Source organism: Trichosurus vulpecula, chromosome 6 (genome assembly GCF_011100635.1).
Source record: "Trichosurus vulpecula isolate mTriVul1 chromosome 6, mTriVul1.pri, whole genome shotgun sequence".
Taxonomy (NCBI): Eukaryota; Metazoa; Chordata; class Mammalia; order Diprotodontia; family Phalangeridae; genus Trichosurus; species Trichosurus vulpecula.
The window spans coordinates 199,667,893-199,691,402 of NC_050578.1; the positions used below are offsets into that span (position 1 = coordinate 199,667,893).

At 35.9% G+C, this 23,510-nt stretch overlaps 1 protein-coding gene across 1 annotated transcript in view; it reads left to right on the top strand.

Annotated features, from left to right (window-relative positions):
- Positions 1-17,539, top strand: part of CLNK (cytokine dependent hematopoietic cell linker) — a gene marked incomplete at its 5' end in the record, with an annotated part of 84,127 nt that extends 66,588 nt beyond the window's left edge. Inside the window, one exon of the mRNA XM_036763272.1 lies at positions 16,490-17,539. Within this exon, the coding sequence (XP_036619167.1) occupies positions 16,490-16,633 (144 nt within the window). The remainder of the gene's footprint in view (positions 1-16,489) is intronic.
- Between the last annotated feature and the right edge of the window lie 5,971 nt (positions 17,540-23,510).

A 23,510-nucleotide genomic window follows, 5' to 3' on the forward strand; every position in this document is an offset into this window, starting at 1 on the left:
AAAATTAAAATTCTGTTTTATTTCAATGGGAAATGTCCTCCTTAATCATTATTTTGTGAGTTTAAAAAAAACGATGGAAATTTTCATAGTATAAACTACCCTTTGAGACTGATGCCAAGTGGGCAACCTTAGAATTATAGAAGTACAGAAGGTACCTTAAAACATGGGACATTGAATACCCACAGGTGGAAGGATCTTAAAATATGAAATGTTAATGCTCTATGATGCTTAAGAACATGTAATATTAAATTGATAACTTGAGAGGAAAATAAAACTTAGAACAAAGACTGTTGGAGCTGAAAGTGACTTAGAACATATAATATTAAATGTCAGAATGGAAAAGGATGTTAGAGATTGTATCTTTTATGAAATTATAATAAATTATTTGAATGAAGACTTGGCATGGTTTTTTCTTTTCTTTTTTTTTTGGAGGGGGGAAGGCAGGGCAATTGGGGTTAAGTGACTTGCCCAAGGTCACACAGCTAGTGTGTCAGGAGAACTCAGGTTCTCCTGACTCCAGGGCCAGTGCTCTCTACTCACTGTGCCACCTAGCTGCCCCTTGGCATGCTTTTCAAATTTAGTTACAGCACAGGGTTGGAAAAAATAGCTACAAATTTGGATGACCAAATAAATATATTTTGCCCTATGATAGTTTGTATCTTTGGCCTCTTTGCCCTAATCAACTATAACTTTCAGTAAGGAAGGCCAGGAATTGTGTCTTATGAACTTGAATTGATTTGACTTGACTGGAATCCTTCCTCCTTTGGTTGGATAAATGGAATGTAACTAACAAGAGGAAAATAACTGTGGATTTATTATAATTTCATTTTATATGTGTTTATTCATTTATTATAATTTAATTTATCAAGTAAAAGGCTGTATCAAAAGCATGTTAATGAATGTAAAGGGGTGTGTGTGTGTCTGTGTGTGTATGTGTGTGTGGCCACAAGGGTTATTAATCTTCTTGGCAATAAATGAAAAATTGCCCCCAAAAGGCAAGCACAAAAGAAATTTAACCAGCCTTTAAGATCTAATATCTAATATCAGCATGACATTTGCTACCCACTTGAAATGACTTTTTTCTTAGAAAGAGATTATTATTAAATTCTTCTTTTATTAATGTCTCTTTAGGTTAAAATTTCAGCTACAGGCCCACTACTAGAGAGAAATAATAGGAAATGACAAAATGATTAATTGTACCATTCTTGGCTTCTGTTTCCTGTTAAGATTATTCATTCATATAAAATACCATCCATTTAGTAGAATATTAAAAGCAATTAATATTGAATTCATTATGTCATGACATTCTAGAGAAAACAAGGATTAGAATGTAAAGTAGTCATGCCTTCCCCAAAGATTAATACCGCATATGGGTAAACATATTTTTTAATGGGTTATGCATGAAAAGTTTCATTTTTCCATTTTACTTTCACACTTGAAAAGCAAAAAATAATGAAAGGAAAAGATGGGTTGTTTATAACTAGAAATTAATTGTAGAAATTTTAAGGTCTTAATTTCTTTCCCACTAATTTCTTAATTTTTCAAAGTATTATTATGGTAAAGCACTCTACAAGGGCATTCTCACATCTTTTATTTCATTTGAGCCTCCAAACAATCCTCCGGGGCAAACAGGGCATTATTATTACCTATATATTATGGATGAGACAATTGATATTCAGGGAAGTTGAGTGACTTATCCAAAGTAACATGAGTAATGTCAGGGCAAAGACTCTGACCCCTAGATGAACAATCATATCCTCTTACTATGTTGCCTTAGAGTCTTTTTTCTATAGATTTATTACTACACTAGCACCACACTTACCTAGAATTCACTTATCCAGAGGCAGCTAGTAGGCACAATGGATAGCATGCTGGGCTTGACATCAAGAAGACCTGAATTCAAATCCAGTCTTACTAGCTGTGCCATCCCGGGCGAATCACTTAACTTGTACCTCATTTTCCTCAAATGCTAAATATGGATAATAATAGCACCCATTTCACAGGGTTGTATTAAAGAACAAACAAGATGAATTTGTAAGGCACTTAGCACAGGGCCTGACTCACAGTAGGTGCTTAATAAATGCTCATTTCCTTCCCTCCATTACCTATTGAGAACATAGCTGAGAAGGAAGCATGACCACTGAAGTCAAAATGGTTATCCCAAAATCCATGGGGTAAAATTCATATACTCTATTCATAGGAAAGCTTACTCACTTACTTTGGATATAGTTCTACCTATCTTGGTTATCTGGTTTTTAAGCCTACAAAAGATTAAAATTAGAAGAGGTCAAGAGAGAGAAGGGCTACTTTCAGGCAGTTACACTAGCATCAGAAAAAAATGATAATGAATAGCTTGAAGGTAAGAAAAGATGTATAGGAAGCAGACAAAAGAACTAAAAAACCCCAGAAACCTAAAATCATTGATGGATGGCACACAGGGCTATATAGCTTTGCATGGCAATCACTATGTTGTATCCAGGTATAAGAGCTGAAATTCATAATTGGTGCCCCTGAGTCATTAAGAAAATGCTAAATGCTAATCAGTTTGAGGAGGTAGTGAAGGATATAAAAAATTTGAAAAGATTACCAGACAGTTTATTGAATAAAAGTGGTTAAAACAATGACAAAAGGAGGTACTTAAATGCATGAACTATTTGAAATACTCAGCTGTATGGAATATCTCATCTACTTCCTGCAAAGTTCCTGAATGCAGAGGCTTAACTGTATAAATATCTCCTATATTCCTAAATATCTCTGCTTACATTAGATTCTTTTTTTAATGAATCAAAATCTGTTTCCATAGCTCCCATCAACCCACCCCCACAAAAAAAGAAAAGAAAAAACAAAACTCTTCTAAGAAATGATCATAGTCAAGCTGAATAATTTCCCACATTGGTCATGTCCAAAAACTATGTCTCATTGTGCACCCTGAGGCCACCACAACTCTTTAGGGAGGGGATGTCATCTGTCCTCAGAATTGTGGTTGATTTTCTCATTGATCAAATTTCTTAAGTCTTTCAAAGTTGTTTGTATTTACAATGTTGTTATTGTTTAAATAGTTCTTTGGTTCTGCTCATTTCACCGTACATTAGTTCATATAATTTTTCCCCAGGCTTTTACTTTAGATTCTTAATAATGATGTACTTTAATTCATACTTACTCTTCATAACCAAATCCAACATATATTTTTCAATCATCCAAAAAGGTGATCATGCACAAAAGTCTTCCTCCAATAAGGAGTCCTGGATTCTTTCTTTTTAAAAAGTGTTTAATAAGAAAAATTATTTCTGAATATGTCCCTCATCCTACCCCAGGAACAAAATAAAGGCCCCCTCCCCACCTTGTAACAAAGAAAAACAAATGATACGATGATAGCATATGACAACACAAGCAACATTCTACCATTGTAGCCCACCATCTCTCTGATGTAAGGATGAAGGTATATTCCATCATCAGTTCCTATGATCTCTAGGACCATTACTGCTTTTGAAAAAAATGCTCAGCTTGACTTCCTTTTAGTGATCATTCCATAGTATATATTGTTCTCATTTTTCCATTTTTCATATAATTCTTCCAGTGTTTTCTGAATTCTTCATATTCATAATTTCTTACTACATGATATTTCATTACATTATATACAATAATTTATTTAGTCATTCCCCTATCAAGGCATACCCAGTTGGTTTCCTATTATTTGCTATCACAAAAGATGTTATAAATATTTTGTATTGGACATCCAATACCATCATCACCACCACTACCATCATCATGATCATCATCATCAGCATCGGCATAGGACCTCCTTATTCTATTTTTTAGAATAATTTTAATAGCATATGTACTAATTACTTTTTAAATATCTAATAAGATTCATTTGTAAATAAATTTATCCCAGTGACATTTTTTCCCTTTTGGCAATTAATTTATAGCTTACTCAATTTCTTTTTAGGATATTGAACTCTTTCAGTTCTTCACTTGTTGTTCTCTTAATTTTTGCAGATACTAATTATTTCATTTGAATTCTCAATTTTGGGGGTATATTTCATATGTACAATAGTAACTGACTGTTCTTACTTCCTCTTGTTCATTTTTATATTGGTGATTTGATTTATTCTCTTTTTTAAATAAGTTATCTAATAATTTTAAAGTCTTTTTAAAAATCAGCTATTAATTTTATCAGTTTTTATTTTCAAGCTTCTTCATTACTTATCTAATTTTCCCATATTTCTCTGTTTGTTTTAGGGTTAGTGAATTATTTTAGAGTTAATTAAGGCTACAGTTATAGATTTGCTGTATCCTCTCATTTTCATTCTGTAGGTATCTTTAGGATGTATGCATGTTTTAATGCAGCAAGCTTAAAAATCCATTCTTACAATTGGGGTGGGGGATGACATTTAACCCAGTCACATTTAGGGTGACATTAAATTTATATTTTTCCCATTAAACACTTTTAATATCTATCCCATCTCTTTTAACATTGTCTTTAGTCTTTACAGTTTAATTTACCCTGACTCTGTCCTTTCTGACTGACCTCTTCTTTCCTTTCTGCCCACTTCCCATTCTTGGCCCAGGTAAGAGTATGGTACCAAATTCCCCCCTCTCTTGAATCTTCCCTGCTTACACACACTAGTCCATTTTCTTAATTTCAGTGCCACTAATTTGTAATATCCCTTTCCAAGAAATGTCTTCATTCCACTTCTTTCCTTCCTTCCTTCTTTCCCCTTCTAGAATACTTACTTACACGATCCTTTCTTGTTCTTTCTGTTGTCCCCATATAGTCTGAAGCTTCTGGTGGACATAAGTTTTGCTCCCACATCTAAACCACTCACCTATTAGGGCACTTCAAAATCTTCTCCCTGCTTCCCTTTCTCAATCTTTTTACTCCCTCAAAATATATTTTGATGAATCTCATTTCTAGTATGTTAAAATATTAATTCATGAAAGACACAGTGGGGTTCATTTAGGAATACTCTATAATCAGAATCCATGGAATCTGGTTCCATTCTTTGTGTTTTCCATCTCCTATAACTATTTTTAGGGTTAAAGATATTTATTACTGTGGTAGTAATAAATATCTTTAACCCTAAAAATAGTTATATACTACATTTTTTTGGTGGTAGTAAAGAATTGGAAACAAAGTAGAATTCCCTCAATGATTGGGGAATAGATAAATTGTGGTACATAAATGCAAAGGGACATGACTGAGCTCTAATGACAAAAATGAATACAGAGAATAGAAAGAAGACTTATATGAACTGATGCAAAGTGAAATAAGCAGCACCAGGAAACAACATATGTGTAACATGGTCTATCTTGGCCCCACTCTCTTGGGGCCACGTCTGTCGCATCTCCTCCTCAGGTTCTTCAATGTGGTGAGGGGGCTTAGAAGTGTTTCTTTTGTCTGCCAATAGCCCCTCAGAGCTGTTTTCCTGAACCATTTTAAGGACTCTTTGACTACACCAGTTCCACTTAAGCACTTAACATCAGATAGATTTTACAAAGGAATATTTAATTCAAGGATATAGCCAGAACAAAGTACAAATATTTTTCACAAGTTGAGGTTATGATAAGGGGGCAGGGAGGGAATTAGGCTCACAACTGAAATTCAATTTCCCAACGAGTTCACATCCAAAGTGAGTATCACTGCTCTTTCTGCTGGACTGCAGTCCTAGACCCTTGTTCCTCATTGCTGCTGGGCAACATCTGGCCTTGATTCCTGGATCCCTATTGCTCATGCTCTCATCCCACGTTGGAAACTCCATATTCTGCACCTAGAATAGGAAAGAAATAAATGAAAAGACCAAAGATCCAGGCCCATTTCTTGGTGGCGATATGACCTTGAGGGTGGGAAAGTTTCCCACCCCTTCCCTTTACAGCATAGTTTTCTCACTAGAAATCATTGGTAAAAGAGTCATCTCAGATGCAACTGTAGAAAAATTCCTTGCTGGTGCTGTTCTACCTTGGATTTTCAATATCCACCATTTTCACTCCTATATATCTCCTGTTAATCTCTCTCCCAGCTATGCATTCAGGGGGTCTCAACTTCTCACTTTGCTCTGGTGGGAGGTAGACCCAAGAAACACAAGCCAAGAGGGTAGAACCTCCCCAAAATCAGCCACACCATCAAAAAACTTATTGAAACATTCTTATCTCAACCCTGCACACTCCTGTGATGGGACTAGAAGATTTCCTCTCAGTTGACGAGACCAGATTCCCACTGCTCCCTCTGTGACTTAACCTTCTCTCCCTCCTCTCACTATGTCAAATGGGGGGGGGGGAAGAAAAATCCTCCACTTTTCTTAAGTCCCGACCACTATTTCTGCAGACTCCTCTGTCCCTATCTCCCCTCTTTCTACCCAATAGGAATTCCTCAGTATTATCCCACAAGTAATAATATTGATTTACTGAATGAGAATTTTTGTCCCTGAAATATTAATTTATTTCTTCCTTCTGCTGTCATCTTTTTTACTCTAGTGTTTTCCTCATTCCTTAGAATCTTTTGCTCTTAGATGCTTTCACTGGTCACTCAATGTTTATTGGATATTGGGTTTTTTTTAAACAAGAGAAAAAACAACCCCCCTCCAACCACACTGACCTTGTTTATTTTAAATATATGAAAACATATATTTTACATTTTTTTCTTTCAGTGCTATCTGAATTATTTGTTTGTATTTTGTTTAACAAATCTACTAGCTAAGTATCCTACTTACCACTCCATCCTTTTTAAGGAGATTCTCAAATTCTTCCCTTTTACTAAACAATTATTTTCATTAATGATTATTCTTAAAGCCTTGCAAAGTGTTACTTTTCTGGTATTCTTTGCTTTTTAGAAATACCATATTCTCTGCATCATATGTTGACTGGCACTGTAATTCAAAAGTCTAACTAAAATGCTTCTGGGTGAGTAAAATTTGGGGTATCTTTCTGTGATAGGTCTTTGGATTCTCTCAATTTGTTCTTCGCCACTTGGTTCCAACAATTCACATATTGGTATTCACATATTTTTCCCATTATTTCTGAAAGACCTATAACATTTAGATTACTTTCTTTCCATCTTTAAATTCAATATTCTTGTTATGTAGAGCTCTTGTGTGTTTATAAAATTATGTCATTAGATTTTGCATAATTTCCTTTATATCTTTGCATTTTGGTGATCTAATTTTGTCATTTTGGTTTTCAGAGGATCTTTTTGTTTTGAAGAATGACTGCCTTGTGTTCTAAATCCCCTATCCTTTTTTAAATTATTTATTTTAAACATTCTTTTCTTTTTAAATTTTGAGTTTGAAATGCTTTACCTCCTTCCCACTGCCTCCCTCACCCACTGGGAAGGTAAGGAATATGATATCCAATTATACATATGAAATAATGCAAAACATTTCCATATTAGCCATATTTCTCTTGAAAAGCAAGAAAAATAAAGACAATGAGAAATTATATTCCAATTAGCACTCAGAATTGATCAGTTCTCTCTGTGGAAGTGAATAGCATTTTGTCATCATGAATCCTTTGGAATTGTCTTGAATGATTGTAGTTAGCAAACTAGCCAAGTCTTTCACAGTTGATAATCGTTACAGTATTGCTTTTACTATGTACAATGGTCTCCCATTTCTTCTCATTTCACTTTGCTTCAATTCATACAGGTCTTGCCATGTTTTTTCTGAAACCACCCCCCTCGTCATTTCCCCCAGCATAATAGTACTCCATCACAATCATATGCCACAATTTGTTCATCCATCCTCTCAATTTCCAATTCTTTGCCACTACAAAAAATTTCAGCTATATTTTTGTGCACATAGGTCCTTTTCCTTTGATCTCTTTGGGATACAGACCTAGTACTGGTATTTCTGGGTCAAAAGATATGCATGGTTTTATAGCCCGGTGGTTCTAGTTCCAAACTGTTCTCCAGAATGGTTGGACCAGTTCACTACTCTACTCCAGTGCTCAATAGTGAGCACTTTTTCATATGACTACAGATTGATTTGATTTCTTCTTCTGAAAACTCTTTATATATCTAGTAACCATTTATCAGTTGGAGAATGGCTCTTATTTTTATATGTTTGATTCAGTTTTATACTCAGTATATATTTGAGAAAAGAGGCCTTTATCAGAAACTTGTTGTAAAAACTTTTGATGTTACTTCATTTTCTATGGCACCTTTTAGCAAAATGTAGTTTCCCTGATAATGTCTTTTAATTAGGTCCATTTTTGATTTTCCTTTGTCTGACATCGTGATTGCTTCCCCTGCCTTTTTTTTTAGTTGAGCTCAAGCATATTAGATTCTGCTCCAGCCCTTTATTTTAACTGTGTGTATCTCTCTGTTTCAAGTATGGCTCTTGTAAATGCCAGATTTCTGGATTCTGGTTTCTAATCCATTCTACCATCTGCTTTTAATATATTCCATTCACATTCACAGCTATGATTACTGTATTTTTCTCTCCTTCCATTTCCTTATGTTTCCTCTCTCTCTCTCTCTCTCTCTCTCTCTCTCTCTCTCTCTCTCTCTCTCTCACTCTCTTGTCTATTTTGCCTCTAACCACTGCCTCCTTTTTTTCATTTTCCTCTTTCATATATGTGTGTATACTTCTCTCTTTGAACCAATGCTGGTGAGAGTGAGATTCATGCATTGCCTGCCACCCCATCCCCCATTTACCCCTCCGCTATAGAAACTCTTCCTTGCTCACCTCTTTTATGTGAGAAATTTTTGCACATTCTACCTCTCCCTTTCCCCTTCTCCCAGTGCATCCCTCTTTCTCATCCCTTCAATTTTTTTTTGGAGATCATTCCAACATAATTGACTCCCATCCATGCCCTCTATATAAACTCCTTTTAACTGCTCTAATAAAGTTCTTTTGTTCAGTTGTTTTTCAGTCATGTCTGGCCCTTCGTGACTCCATTTGAGGTTTTCTTGGCAGAGATATTGGAGTGGTCTGCCATTTCCTTCTACAGGTCATTTTATAGATGGGGAAACTGAGGCAAACAGGGTTATGTAATTTGCCCAGAGTGACATAACTAGTGTCTGAGGTGAGAAATGAACTCAGGAAGATGAGTCTTCCTGACTCCAGGTCTGGAATTACCCACCTGTACCCCTTAGCTGCCCTCAAAGTTCTCAGGAGTTACGTGTATCATCTTCCTATTATAATTCTCTTAAGTCTTGTGTTTGAATGTCAGATTTTCTATTCAGCTCTATTTTATTAAATGTTCATTTTTCCCCCTGAAGAAGTACACTGAGTTTTTCCAGGTGGTTTATCCTTGGTTATAATCCTAGCTCCTTTGAATTCCAGAATATCATATTCTAAACCTCCTGAAAGCTGTTAAATCTTGTGTGATCCTGACTGTGGCTCCATATTTGAATTCTTTCTGGCTGCTGGCAATATTTTCTCTTTGACCTAAGACCTCTGGAATTTGGCTATAATCCTGGGAGTTTTCATTTTGGGATCTCTTTCAGGATGTGATCCATGTATTCTTTCAAACTTTATTTTATCCTCTGGATCTAGGTTATCCTTAATAACTTCTTTAAATTATATATATATATATATATATATATATATGTATATTATATATATATATTTTTTTCTTTGATCATGGCTTTCAAGTAGTCCAATAATTCTTAAATTATCTCTCCTTGATCTCTTTTCCAGGTCAGTTGTTTTTCTGATGAGATATTTTACATTTTCATCTATTTTTTCATTCTTTTGGCTTTGCTTTATTATATATTGATATCTCATGGAGTCGACTTCCACTTGCCCAATTCTAATTTTTAAGGAATTTTTTTCTTCAGTGAGATTTTGTACCTCATTTTCTATTTGGCCAATTTTGGTTTTTAAGGTGTTATTTTCTCAGTATTTTTGTGCCTCTTTTACCAAGTTAATTCTCTTTTCATATTTTTTTCATCACCCTCATTTATTTTCCTGCTTTTCCCTCTATCACTTTTATCTCTTTCTTTAACTCTTCCAGGATATTCATTTTGGTCTTGGGTCCAATCAGCATTTTTCTTTGAGGCTTTGTTGGGTTGCTGTTTCCACATTGTTGTCTTCTTCTAAGTTTATGTCTTGGTCTTCCCTGTCACAGTAGTATCTTTTTATGGTCACATTTTTGTTGTTTTTTATTCATTTTGCAGCCTATTTCTTGACTTTGACTATGTTAAAGCAGGCAGGCACTGTTCCAAGCTTCAAGCTTTTCTTTTTTTATATGCTGCTGTTTTCAGAGCTAATTCTGGGGATCTGCAAATTTGTGGTGCTTCCAAGGTGCTATGATCCTGTGAGAGGTGTGGTCACTGCTCTCCTGGTCTGTGCTCTGGTCTTTACCCAGGGAAGGCCCCTAGTCCTGTATAGGCACAAGTGTTCATGTTCTTCTTTACCTTGGAACTGTAACAAGGGCCCCTTGTGACTATCAGTGTTCCTCTCTGCCCTGGAATTGCAACCCAGAACTGCATATCGGCAATAGAGTTGCCAATCAGTGCCAGTTGTACCCATTGTCAGCAAAAAGTCCCCTGTAATTCCTTTCTAAGCAGTCATCTGGCCCTCTTCCATCTCTGGGCTGAGAGCACTTGAAGCTGCTGCTGCTGCATACGTGTAACCTCCAGACAGGCCTCCACCCCAATGCCACAAACTTCTGCTGACCTCCTAAATTTTCTTTGCCTGGAAAAAAAAATATTTCACCCTGGCTTTTTGTTGGCTCTGCTACTCTAAAATTTTATTTGAGGTATTATTTCAAATTTGTTTGGAGAAGAATGTTGAGAGAATTCAACAGAGTTGCCTCAAATCTGCTATCTTCTAACTTCTTCATCCACAACACTTATTGATTTCTTCCTTCAGAGGATTAACTTCTCTTCTTAGTTTCTTAATATCTTTCCTGACAAATGATGATCCAGCCTCTGATCAAAGGCCACCAGTTAAAGGGGAAACCACTAACTCCTCTGGCAGTTCATTCTGTTTTCATGTAGATCAAATTGTTAGGAAGTTTTTTCTCATAGAGGTAAAATTTGCCTCTCAGAAACTTTCACATGTTATACTGTTTTGCCCACTGAGGCCAAGGACAAGGCTAATCCTTCTAATCAACAAATGCATGACGATAACTATCATGCTCCTCCCCATCTTCTCCACCTTAAACATCTTCAGTTCCTTTGGCATTTTCTCATATGCTGTGGCTTCCAGTCCCCCAAAATCTTGGTTACACTCTTTCATGTCCTCTAGCTTATCAGCATCAAATATTCAGATGACTATTATCCATGTGAGGATTCCCTCCAGTGATGAAAATTGCAACCCATGGCTGCCCATCTGAATGACTCTTATCCATGTCTATCTGTCTGTCTATCCATCTACCAACCATAGAAGATTCCCCTAAAATACTAGGGATCTGCCTCAAATGTTTTCTGATATTCCAAGGATATCAGTGAAGTATACAAGATATCCATTAATTATCTCTCTCAAACATCAGTTCATTTTCTTTTTTTGATCACATTCCCTTAATGATATCCTTTACAATTCATTTCCTTTATAATTCTTTGATTGTAATGCACTGAAGGCCTTTCCTGTTCTCTGGGTGATCCTCAACCTCAACTCTTCAGAGACTATAGATCACTGGAAGAAAATTCTTATTAAAAAGTAGACCTTTGTTTTAGGGAGATGCTTGGGGTAATTAAAACATTTGTAATTTCCCAAAGATAATCTATCCCACCTTCCTCCACCTCAACAATTTTGGAACCAGCTCACTGAACATTTGTAGTGTCTGTCCAAAATTAGGTAGCTAGAAGATGGATGGATGGACAGACATATACATATATTGTTATGCTTACTGATTGACATGAGTGGAGGTGCTCTATAAGTTATCCATCCAACTCCATATTATAATCTGAAGAAATAATCTTCATTTACCCGTAAATTACATTTTGGGCATAGGTTAGGCTAGACGATCATTAGGATCTCTTCCAACCTCAAGTTCTATCATTCTGAGGTGGCTGTGCATCAAATGTACAGATTCTATAGCACAGCTTCAGATTTGTCATGGTGAGTACATCTTAAACAGAGGACCTCATGACAGAAACTTAGTATACTTGGTTTTCAAAATTAAAAATGAACCAAACGTTGTTTTGTAGTGGGTTTATTGATTTTTGTTTGTCAAAGTTTGACTAATTTGACACTCTACCTCTGAATTAATTGGTTATTTGGTAGAACAGACTTGTTTTATTCACTTCATGTAGGCATAGTCCCAGTGATTTTATAATATAGTGACTTGAACTTTTAGCAATTCAGAGATGGGAAAGGTCTTAGGTGATCTCTAAGACCCAGAAAGGATCTCATCACAGACATTAGATATTGGCACAGCTGGGATTAGGACTCAGCTTCTGATTCTTAATTTAATGCCCAACACAGTTATTGATTTTGACTTTAACACTTTCCCTGGTCTTATATGGAGAAAGTTATATCATTAATCTTGATTCAATTGACTCTTGTCAGACAAAAGAACTTTATGAATCTGAGCAATGAATCTATTTTGTCTAATTTTCCAATTAAATTGGTTTATTATACTCTCCTGGTGAAAAACCTATGTTTTATCATATTTCTCATATCAGTTTGTATAGCCCCATCCTTGGTACCTAACTCAAGTCTACTTTGTATTATACTTATTGTGTCTTATTCCTTATGCTATATAATAAGCTCTTTATGATTAGGGCCTAAGCAATTTTTTTATCTTTGTATTCCTATTGCCTAACATTAGGCCTTGCAAATAGCAGGTGCATAAGAAACGCTTTTTGGATTAACTTGAATGTTACTGAAATTCTTCATTATCCTTACTGAAAGTATTTTAAGGCCCATTGTTGACCCACCATATCTTAGCTGTGATAAAAGCTACAGAGATATTAGTATCTACTAGGCAAAGAACAGAAAACCTCTCAGTACCCACGATAACAACAATAACAATAATAATGTTGATAATATATATGTTGAGATTTTTATAGTTCCAAAATATTCCCTCTGAGCTTCAGTATCTTCACCTATAAAATAGGAATATAATAATACTCACACTACCTATTTCACCAGATTGTTGAGAAAAATCAGAGGAGATAAAAGGATGAGGCCAAAGTCATGCAGATAATCAACGTAAAGCCAGAACTTAAACTCTAGTCCTGTTATTCTTATAGCTGATTCTGCTTGTTTTGACAGCTGACAACTTATTTTTCCCTAATCTATTTCTTATGTCAAAGAAAATAAACTAAGTTACTCAGTGTTGTGTTTAACAATCAGCTCTGTTAGAAATAATAATTTTATTAGAAAATATTCAAATAGCTCTTTAGAGGATGATCACCTGAGAGGAATTCCTATCAACCTACCCCGCCTTGACAAAAGAAGTTTGAGCCTCATATGCTCTTGTGGAAAATCCTCAGGGAAAGTTCTATCAATAGCCTCATCCTGTTGGATTCTTACATTAAAGCTACAATTTAGGAGCAAAATGTTTATCAAATGGAAAAGGAGCACAAATCAAAATTATACTTTTTGATATTAAATCATAAGTCAGTATCATACTGGTCGTCCAGAAGAAAAGATACTATAAATCACAAAGGTTAAAACAATAGTAGGGTTATGCACTAAATTCTCAATTATGTATATAAAATATTAGTGTCTTCTGATATCTATATTGTAGAATTTGCATGTAAGCTATTTTGTTTTGATTACCAATTAGTAGCTTATATATTTTGCCTCCACACATAAGTTCATAGATTTAGAGCTAGAAGGAAACTCAGAAGCCATCTAGGGCAACCACCTCACTCTACAGAAATTGGAATCAGTGGGTTTGATGATGATAAGGATAGCACTCTGTGTCAGGTACTATGGTGAATGCCTATAAATACTATCTCATTTGATCCTCATAACAACTTTGGGAGGCACATGCTATTATTATCCCCATTTTACAAATGAGGAAACCTAAACAAAAAGAGGTGAGGTGACTTGCCCAAAGTCACATAGCTAGTAAGTGTCTGAGACTGGATTTGAACTCAGTTTTTCCTAAGTCCAGGGCTGGTGCTTTATCCACTCTGCCACCTAAGGTGACCCAAGTTCACACAGTTAGTAAACATCAGAGGCAGGATTTGAATTCAGGTCCTCTGATTCCAAGAGCTAGTGTTGTTCTATTTTATCATACTGTCTTGCTATGAAGGAGTCTGCTATGCAAGTAATTAACTTGGACTAGCAGTAGCTTAGGTGGAGTGGGTGATGTAAGAGGAAACAGTAGTTCTACTTGAGAGAAAAAGATGGATTTCCTGTGTTGTTCCTCTACAGTGAAGGGAAGGGCGAGTTTTTATTATCTAGCACCCTATAGAAAAGAGATCACATGTGGTTAAAGACCCTAGTCAATTACCTAATACGAGGGAACTTGAGCCATTAGAAAAGACATTGTTTTTCTTGTTCAGTCAATTCAACTGTGTCTGACTCTTTTTGTGATCCCATTTGGGGTTTTCTTGGCAAAGGCACTGAAAGAGCTTGCCATTTATTTCTTCAGCTTATTTTACAGATGAGGCCAATAGGGTCACAAGCTAGTAAGTATCTGAGCTGGATTTGAACTCACGTAGATGAGTCTTCCTGACTCCAGGCCCAGCACTTTATATACTCCACCATCTACCTGCCCAGAAAAGACATAGTCTCCTGCAATATAATATGACCTGAACAAAGAATTACATACAAGCTGAGGTTGGGGGGAGTATAGAAAGGGGTCACCAAGAAGTAACATTATTTAGTGACTTTCAGATTTATCTTTTGACCATAATCCTTCCAGACAGTTCAGGGTCTAGGCAGTCCAGGGGCCTTTAAACTTCCTTTCTGACTTGACCAATATGAGCAAAGAGAATCTACCTAACAGTATTTATCCCTCTCCTTAGTTAAAAAATGTAGCCCATATAAGGTCTCAGCTGACTTTGGCTCTTATCAATGAGTCAGGTCCCCAAAACTTTGAGTCAGGTCCCCAAAACTTTAATACCCTCTTCAGCATTCTAGGAGTGTCCCTGAGGAGCAAGAGGTATTTCTCTAAAGTCATAAGCTTGCTCGCAGTGTGTGTCTATTCAGAATCAATTTAGTCATCCAGCCTTAAGTAATTTTTAGACAAGAACATGTACTAAAGGGTCATGATAATAAATTAGTACAAAACATCCAGAGACTATGACACACTCTCCCATCAATACATACAGAATCCAGGGAAAAGTGGGCTCAAGCCTAGAGAACACATGTGACAAATGGATAATTCATAGCTCTGGGATGCTACAAGTCCTTTTCTCCCATTTGTAGTGTGCTCAAGAAGCTCCCCTTAAGCATGGTCAACTTCATCCATCTATCCTTGGCCCCTAATGCAGATACTACTGCAAGCTGATCTAGAGATGATGCCAGAACACCAGTAGGAAGGACATCCACTGGCCAAAGGGGAAAGGGAGGGAAGGAGATTTGACCAAGGGTTTTCACCTGCTGGTAGTTCTTCTCTGGGGCTGTGTTGGAAAGACACACTTCCTCCAGTTTCTGGAAATCAATTCCTTCTCAGCTTTTTTGATAATTCAAAAATGCCTTGAGGTACAGCCAACTTTCTGAACTTGATTCTTGTGCAACATCATCCCAGTTGGAAAGCTGTTTAGCACTTAGTCTAAGGCCTATAAGTAATTGATTGACTGAGACATTCTTAACTAGTTATGGTATTAAAGGAAAAATAAGAGGGGGTGGTATCCACCTCACCCTTTACTTACTGTCTTCAGAAAAACTCCTGCAATATGTTTGACACAAGTCAAATGCTGGATAGCCTTTTACTGACTTCTGCATTATCCATCTCAAATGACTTCCCCAGAACTTGGTACTAAAGAGTCTGGGAAGACTTCTTTGTAGAAGTTCCTACTCAGATATGGTAATTCATATTCTTCCATACTTCAACATATATATTGGCACAATTTGACAAACATCATGAAAATTCCTAATAGGCTACTGCCTGTCTTGTTGCTTAGGGCTTATCTCAATCTAAAACAGTAAAGAAAAGGAAAAATAAAATCTCCCTTCTTAGGGGAGGAGCAGGAAAATGATGGCCTCTTTTGGCACTCACTGAACATGTGTACTCTCCCCACAGGGATTAGGGGCTTGGGATTGGCTAGAAGCTAGACCCTCTCATTTCACATGAGAAACCAATCAACTTAGCTTGGTTTTAATGTATCAACGCTGGCCCATTAGGGGCTACAGTTCTTGCCCTCTCCCTCTCTCAAGGTTTAGTTGGTTGCCAAGTGCTACAACAATGGGATACATTTCCCTCTACCTTGCTCATTTAAGCAATCCATCTACGCTAAACCTTCCCAATGCACACAGACCATGTTTAACCATTGACTAACTTAAAAAAGAAATTCAAGATCTCAGTCCAGTTCTCCCAAAAACCTAATGTATTTGTTGAATTTGTTGAACTAAATTGTTTGGCTTGTCTTGGACATGGTTTGTAATTGTGAATAATTTTTAAACACTTTTTTGTATTTCAGAAATTCGATTCAGTAGAAGATATAATTGAGTACCACAAATACTTTCCTATTGTGCTTATTGATGGGAAAGATCAAACAGGAACCCACCGGGAGCACTGCTACCTCAAGCAGCCTCTCTCACCCAGCAGAATCTACTCATCCTAAGAGGGAATGAGGTCTTCATTTTACCTTTATTTAAACAGACCTGGTGTCCATGACATTCTGCGGAGAGTTCAAGAGATGACAAGTTGATTTCATTATGAGTGAAAGATGGACATTCTCCAGCAAAAACTGGAAATATGTGCTCTGAAAATGGCCTCTTAACAGCTTGTTTAATGTCCAAGAATTATTAAACTGGAGAATGAACAATTATAACCTAGAACTCTTAGTTTGGAAATTTCTATTGGTTTGGTGATGTTAAAATAGAGTGCAGAATTCAGTAGCATCTTTGAGTGATTCAAAGCCTACAGATAGAAGCCTATAAAAAAGGAAAAAATGAACTCTCAACAAGTAGATTCAAAAAGACATGCAGTTCAGGGAAGCAACACCTATGTAGAAAAGTCTAGCCATTCTCACTCACTGATGACACTATTCAACCTATGGGGCAGGCAACTCAGTCTAGCTGAAGTGGAAACGTGCCCTGAAGAAGAGAAATAGGAAGTAGAAGTATATGCCAGGAGAGTCAAGTCACCAGCACCATCTCCCCTCAGACCCCAATGAAGTTATCCCAGGACTTTAAAGCTAAGAGCCCTGGGGATAGCAGTACTATGTAAACCACCAGCTCTGCTTCCAGTCTGGTCCCTGCAGCCATTATTGAGGAGACCAGTCACAGTGAAGAAGAGATCTACCTTCCTCATCCCTACTAAGTGATAGCCAACTGCCACCAACAAGAAAGTAAGACCAAGAGCCCTGGGATTGTCAGCTCCCTCTACAACCACCATCAGTACTACTTCCAGTTAATCTTCCAAAACCACTGTGAATCAAACCTTATGGAGATAGGACCCAATGAATACTTCTGTGTGTGGTGTAGGTCAATGACCATAGACCAGTGTCCACGAATCAAAATGGAGAATGAACTACCCCTCCCTTCTCAGCAACAGATAGAACAGAGAAGACTTAATAGGTCACAGATCTCTTCTGACGAGGTAGATCTTGTCCCAGTTGAAACTGAGGATGATGGTAACTAGTTCCTTATTCACCTTATTCATAAGTTTCAACATCAGGAGGAGATATCATTTTCTCATTGGAAATTACATTAAAAAAAGATACATTAACATCTGCTTTGATGATGTACCCTGAATACAATAGAACCTATCCATCCAACTTGGGACTGAAACTCAATATAGAATGAGAGTTCCTGGAGAGTATGGACTACCTCCGCTTTTCCATTTTTATCCCTGGCACCTAACACAGTGTTTTGCACTTAGTAAACACTTGATAAATGATTTTTCTTTCACTTATTACAGACTTAGAATAGACCTATTATAATAAGATTTGGCAGACAGAAAACAAATAACAATCATAACCGTAATTGTAATGTAAGGAAGATCAGATAGGTCTATGGGGAGTGGCATTTGAGCTGGACCCTGAAGGAAGCTAAGGATTCTATGAGAGTGAGGCAAGGAGGGAGTACATTCCAGGGGGACAACCAAGGCAAAGACATAGAGATGGAAAATAGAATGTCAAGTATAAGGAATACCAAATTAGCCAGTACAGCTGGCACTTGGAGTTTGTAAAAGAGTAGGATGAACTTAACCATAAAAAAGAGGGGAATGGTGGCAAAATGGATTAGAAAGCAAAACAACAATTTGCTCTACACAAGAAACACACCTAAAACATAAAAACTGATGTTGATTTAAAGTCAGGGGCTAGACTAGAACTTCTTATTCCTTGACTGAATATAAATAAGCTTAATTGGCAGTCATCCTCTAGTCCAAGGCTATAGTAAAAATATATATAGTCAGAAAGAAACAGAGAAACTACATAATTTAGGTCCTATAGAAATGGAACATGTGCGCACATGCACACACACTCACACATATACACATCATGCCTCTAATATTTAGATATGATAGCTATTTAGTGATTAATGAATGGGAATCATAAAGAACATATCAATTCTTGAGCACTGAATGGTACCTTTACAAAAATCCTAAGAAGTGATAGGATATAAGGAGCCCATAAACAGATGTAGACAAACCAAAATATTCCAAACATCTTTCATAGACTATAATGCAATAAACATCATAAATGATAACTAAAATATTAATAAAGGACTCAGAGCCCAAATAATTATATCCCAAAGAATAAATGAGTCAAAGAACAATAAGAATAATGAATAATTATATTAAAAAAGATAAGGAGACAACATGCCAAAATGTGTGGGGCAAATCTAAAGCCATCCTTGGAAGAAATGTATATCTTTGATTTCACAAAAGAGAGAAAGAGAAAGCCAAATAGTTGAACATGAAATCACAGGCAAGAAAATTAACCAAACAATCCCAAGAGAAACACAAAAATAGAAATCCTAAAAATGAGATAAACAAATATGAAAACGAAAAAAATACAAAACTGATAAAAATAACTGAGTTTTGAAAAAAACAGTGAAATACCAGCCAATCAACAAGCACTTATTAAATGCCAACTCTGTGACAGGCCATATGCCATATACAAAGTATATAAACACAAGTAATGAATCATTCCCTGTGTTCTCAAGGAATTTGCACTCTAATCGGAAGACAAGTACATATGCAAGCATATGCAAAATAGATATAAATAAATACAATGTAATTAAATATAAGGTAGTTGAGGGGGCACTAACTCGATTGAGATCATAAAAGGCTTCATGTAGAAGATGGTGATTGACCTTCATCTTGGAGAAAGAGGAATTCTATGAAGTTGAGGTGAAGAAAGAATGTGGTCTAGCCATGGGGGAAATTCAATACAAAGACAAGGAAAGGGGTAACAGACAGCCATTTCTGAAGGCCAATTTGGTTGGATCACAGATCATGGGAAAGGGAGTAATGTTCGATGATTCTGTAAAGATAAAATGGGGTCAAAATGTGAAAGGCTTTAAAACTTCAACAGAGAAGTTATATTTGGTTCTAGAGTCAACAGGAACTACTGGATATAGTCAGATTTATGATTACTGCAGCTGAGTGGAGGAGCGAGAAAGACTTGAGGCAGGGCGAGCAATTAAACAGCTATTAAAATAATCTAGATGAAGGGTCATAATTGGTTGAATGAAAATAGCTATGTGAACAGAGGGAAGGGAGTAAGATGAATGAGAGGTAGAAAATGCAAAATTTGGCAACTAGATATATGGCATAAGGGAAAATAAAGAATCAAGGATAGTGTCTGAAAGACTAAAATAATGGTAGTACCCTGACAGAAATAAATATTAAAGAGTGGTAGGTTTGGGGGGTAAAGAAAACAAATTCAGTGCTGGAAATGTTGAATTCAGGGTATCTCCAGGAAATGTAGTTAGAAACTTTATTTGCAGGAAAAAAGAAAGGAAGGAATAAAAGCTTTCTCAGTAACATCAGGAGTAAAGCAAGTATGCTCATTGTCTTCATTCTCATTTAACAGGCTACAGAAAATACCAGGTATGGCAATGACAAGAAAAAGAAATTGAGGGAATAAGCATAAAGAGAAGGAGAAACAGTGTGGTCTCAGTTTGACTATATGGTATTTTACTTGGAGAACCAACCATGACAAATTTAAGGTGATTAATGGCTTCAATAAAGAAAAAACCCTGAAGGAGATAGGAAAATAAATTTGATTTAAAAATACAACAAAATGTAGTAAGTATCTGGGAACTGACATACCAAAACACATGTAGGTCTTTAGTCTACAACTGAAACCAACTTTACATGCAAAAAAGACCTTAATAATTAGAAAAGTATTTAGCATTCACAGCAGAGCCATATCAGTTTAGTAAAAATTATATTACCCAAATAATACTAGATATTTTTTGCTATACCAATCAGATCACCAAAGGGGTATTTTATAAAATTAGACAAAATAATAAAATTCATTTCAAAGCATAAAAGGTCAAGAATATGAAAGTACATTCTATATAACTTGAGAGTTAGAGAGTTGCCTAGAGCACTGAGATAAAATGACTTGTCTGGGATCATATGGTTAGTACATGTGAGAGGCAGGACTTGAACCCATATTTTTCTAGCTTTAAGGTTGGTTCTCTATACATTATACCACACTATTTAAAAAATAAAATTCGATTCTAGGATAGCCCCAATATCACACATATCAATGCTTGGCAAACTCCTGTAAATAGTATCTACTTAATAAATAATTGTGAATTGAATGACTATATGGTGACAGATTTCACATCTCCCTTAGAAGTTAACTAGATCTGATCAGTCTTGTCTACATGTAGTTATGCCAGGTGGGGAAGAAGGAATATGGTATCAGTGGACTGTATGTAACCTATAGAGTGTATGTGTTTTGTATATGCATGAGTATATGTGAATCTATTCAATAAATATCTATGATGTAAAACAAAAAGAAAGAATAGGAAGGTGTATAATTTTAAAAAGTACAAAAGGGGCTCAGCACTATATGCATATATATATATATATTATCTATATAATATCTCAAACTGTACTACTAATCAAAAAGTACTTATCAAAATTACCAAGCATTAAATTTTTTTTTAAAATAAGTGAAATGGTCTAGATAAGCAAGACTTAAAAATCAATTAATCAACAAGTACTTATTAAGTTCTAACTATGTGTCCGGCACTGTATTATGTGCTGTGGATATAAGAACAAAGTACAAAACAATCATTATTCACAAGGAGTTTCATTTCTATTAGGAAAGACAGGTACATATATATCTTATACATTAGGCAAAATGATTAACAAATATAATCTCAGCTGATCCGCACAACAACCCTGTAAGGTAAGAGTTATTATTATTATTATTACCATATTATGGTTGAGGAAGCTAAGGCAGAGATTAAGTGACTTGCCCACAGTCCCACAGCTAGTGTCTGAAACTAGATTTGAATTCAGGTCTTCCTGACTCCAAGCCCAGTGCTCTCTTTGAACCACCTTGTTGCCTCACCAAGAGAAAGTATGTAGAGGGAAAAGGGGAAATGGTTTAGGATAGAACCTTAGAGAATACCTCCATTTAGCAGATGTGACATGAATGATGAGCCAGCAAAGGAGACTGAAAAATAATAACACAGATGGGGAACCAGGTGGAACCAGTGCCGTGAAAACCCCAAAAGAAGAAAGTATCTGGGAGAGGATGGTTAACAGTATCAAATAGAGCAGAGAAGTTGAAAAGGAAGAAATGTCCATAAGATTTCACAATCAGAGGTCATTGGTAACTTTAGAATGAGTGGTTTTAGTTGAGTAGTGAGGTCAAAAGCCAGACTACAAAGGATTAAGTAGTGAGTGAGAAGGGGAAGTTAAGGCATCAAATGTGGACAGCTTTTTCAAGGAGGGAGGATGAGAAAGGGAATTGAGAGTATGTTATGGTATAACGATTTTTTTTTGTGACGGTGGTGGTGGTGTGTTTTTGTTCAGGGGATTTGGAGGGGATGAGTAGGGGAAGGGAGAGGCTTGAGTATGAATGAAGAAAGTAGGGAAGGAACCAGTAGACAGGACAATGATTATCTGGGAAGAAATGGGAAATGATTGAGATTGCAATCTGTTGGAAAAGACAAAAGTCTAGAGTTCACTAAACCCAGGAATACAAACTATTGAGTAAGGTGTTCCTTTTAACAAGAACAAGAACTGTTGGGAAGTTTGAAAGCAGTTTGGTGAAAAATAAATTCCCACTGGAAAAAATTAAGTATAAAAAACATAAAATTTGGAATTTTATCTTTCACATTTATGGAAAGACATAAAAATCAGAACCAGTCAAAACACATAAGAAGCTATAAAAATAAAAGTTTATCTCAATTATATAAAATTTAAAAGTTTTAGCACAAATAAAATCAATGCAGCTAGAATCAATAAAATATATTTTGGGAAACAATTGTTGCATGAAATATCTTATATAAAAATCTATCATCCAAAACCTTTAGGAAATTGATGCTAAGATCAAGAACTATTATCTAATAGCAAAGTAGTTGAATGTCAGGAACAAATGACTTTCATAAGAAATTTCCACTACCAAAAACCATATGAAAATATTTCATAATCACACTAAAAATGCAAATTAAGACAAACCTCAGATACTACCTCCCTACCAACAAACTCACAAAGATGTTCAAAAGGAGAAAAATTCATTGTTGGAAAGGCCAGGGTAAGACAAGCATGCCAATTGACTAGTAAAACCATGAGTTTGTTCAATCACTCTGGAATCTAATTTGAAATAATGTAATGAATGTTATTAAATCATTTATACTACTCAGTCTAATTCCCAAGGAAGTTATTCCCATAGGACAAATTCCAAAAGACAAAAAGAAGAGAGCCATATTCAGAAAATGGAGTAATACATACCAACATTATTTGTAATAATAAAAGGCTAAGAAAATGTGCCCACTGATTAGGAAATGGCTTAGCAAATTGTGGACTATGAATATGATGGTATATTACTATGATGGAAAGAATGTTGACTATGAAGAATTCAGGGGGAAAAAGAGTAATAAATGGTGCAAAGCAAAGAAAACAGGAGCTTTTGCCAAGCAGTGGTTTTATTCACTAGGTGCCAGCCTTAGAACCTCTAGCTATATTACACAATGACCATACTATGAATAACGTAGACATTAAGAGGAAACAAAACTGTGGTTGTCCATACTGTTCAAAGATACTGCTATTAGCAAAACCAAAAGACATATTGCTTCTTTCTGTTAATAATCAATAATCGGTTCCATATGTGTTTCTTTCCTCAACACCATCCCAGAAATGTACTTTTGAAAGGGTATGGTTTGAGTGTTTGTTACAAAGTATCTTTTCTGTCAAAATGTATCAATACATTAAAAAAAAGAAATCTGCAGCCACATAAAGCACGTATTTGTTTACAGAAAAATTTGACTACATATAACTCACCCATGGCAATAGAAATA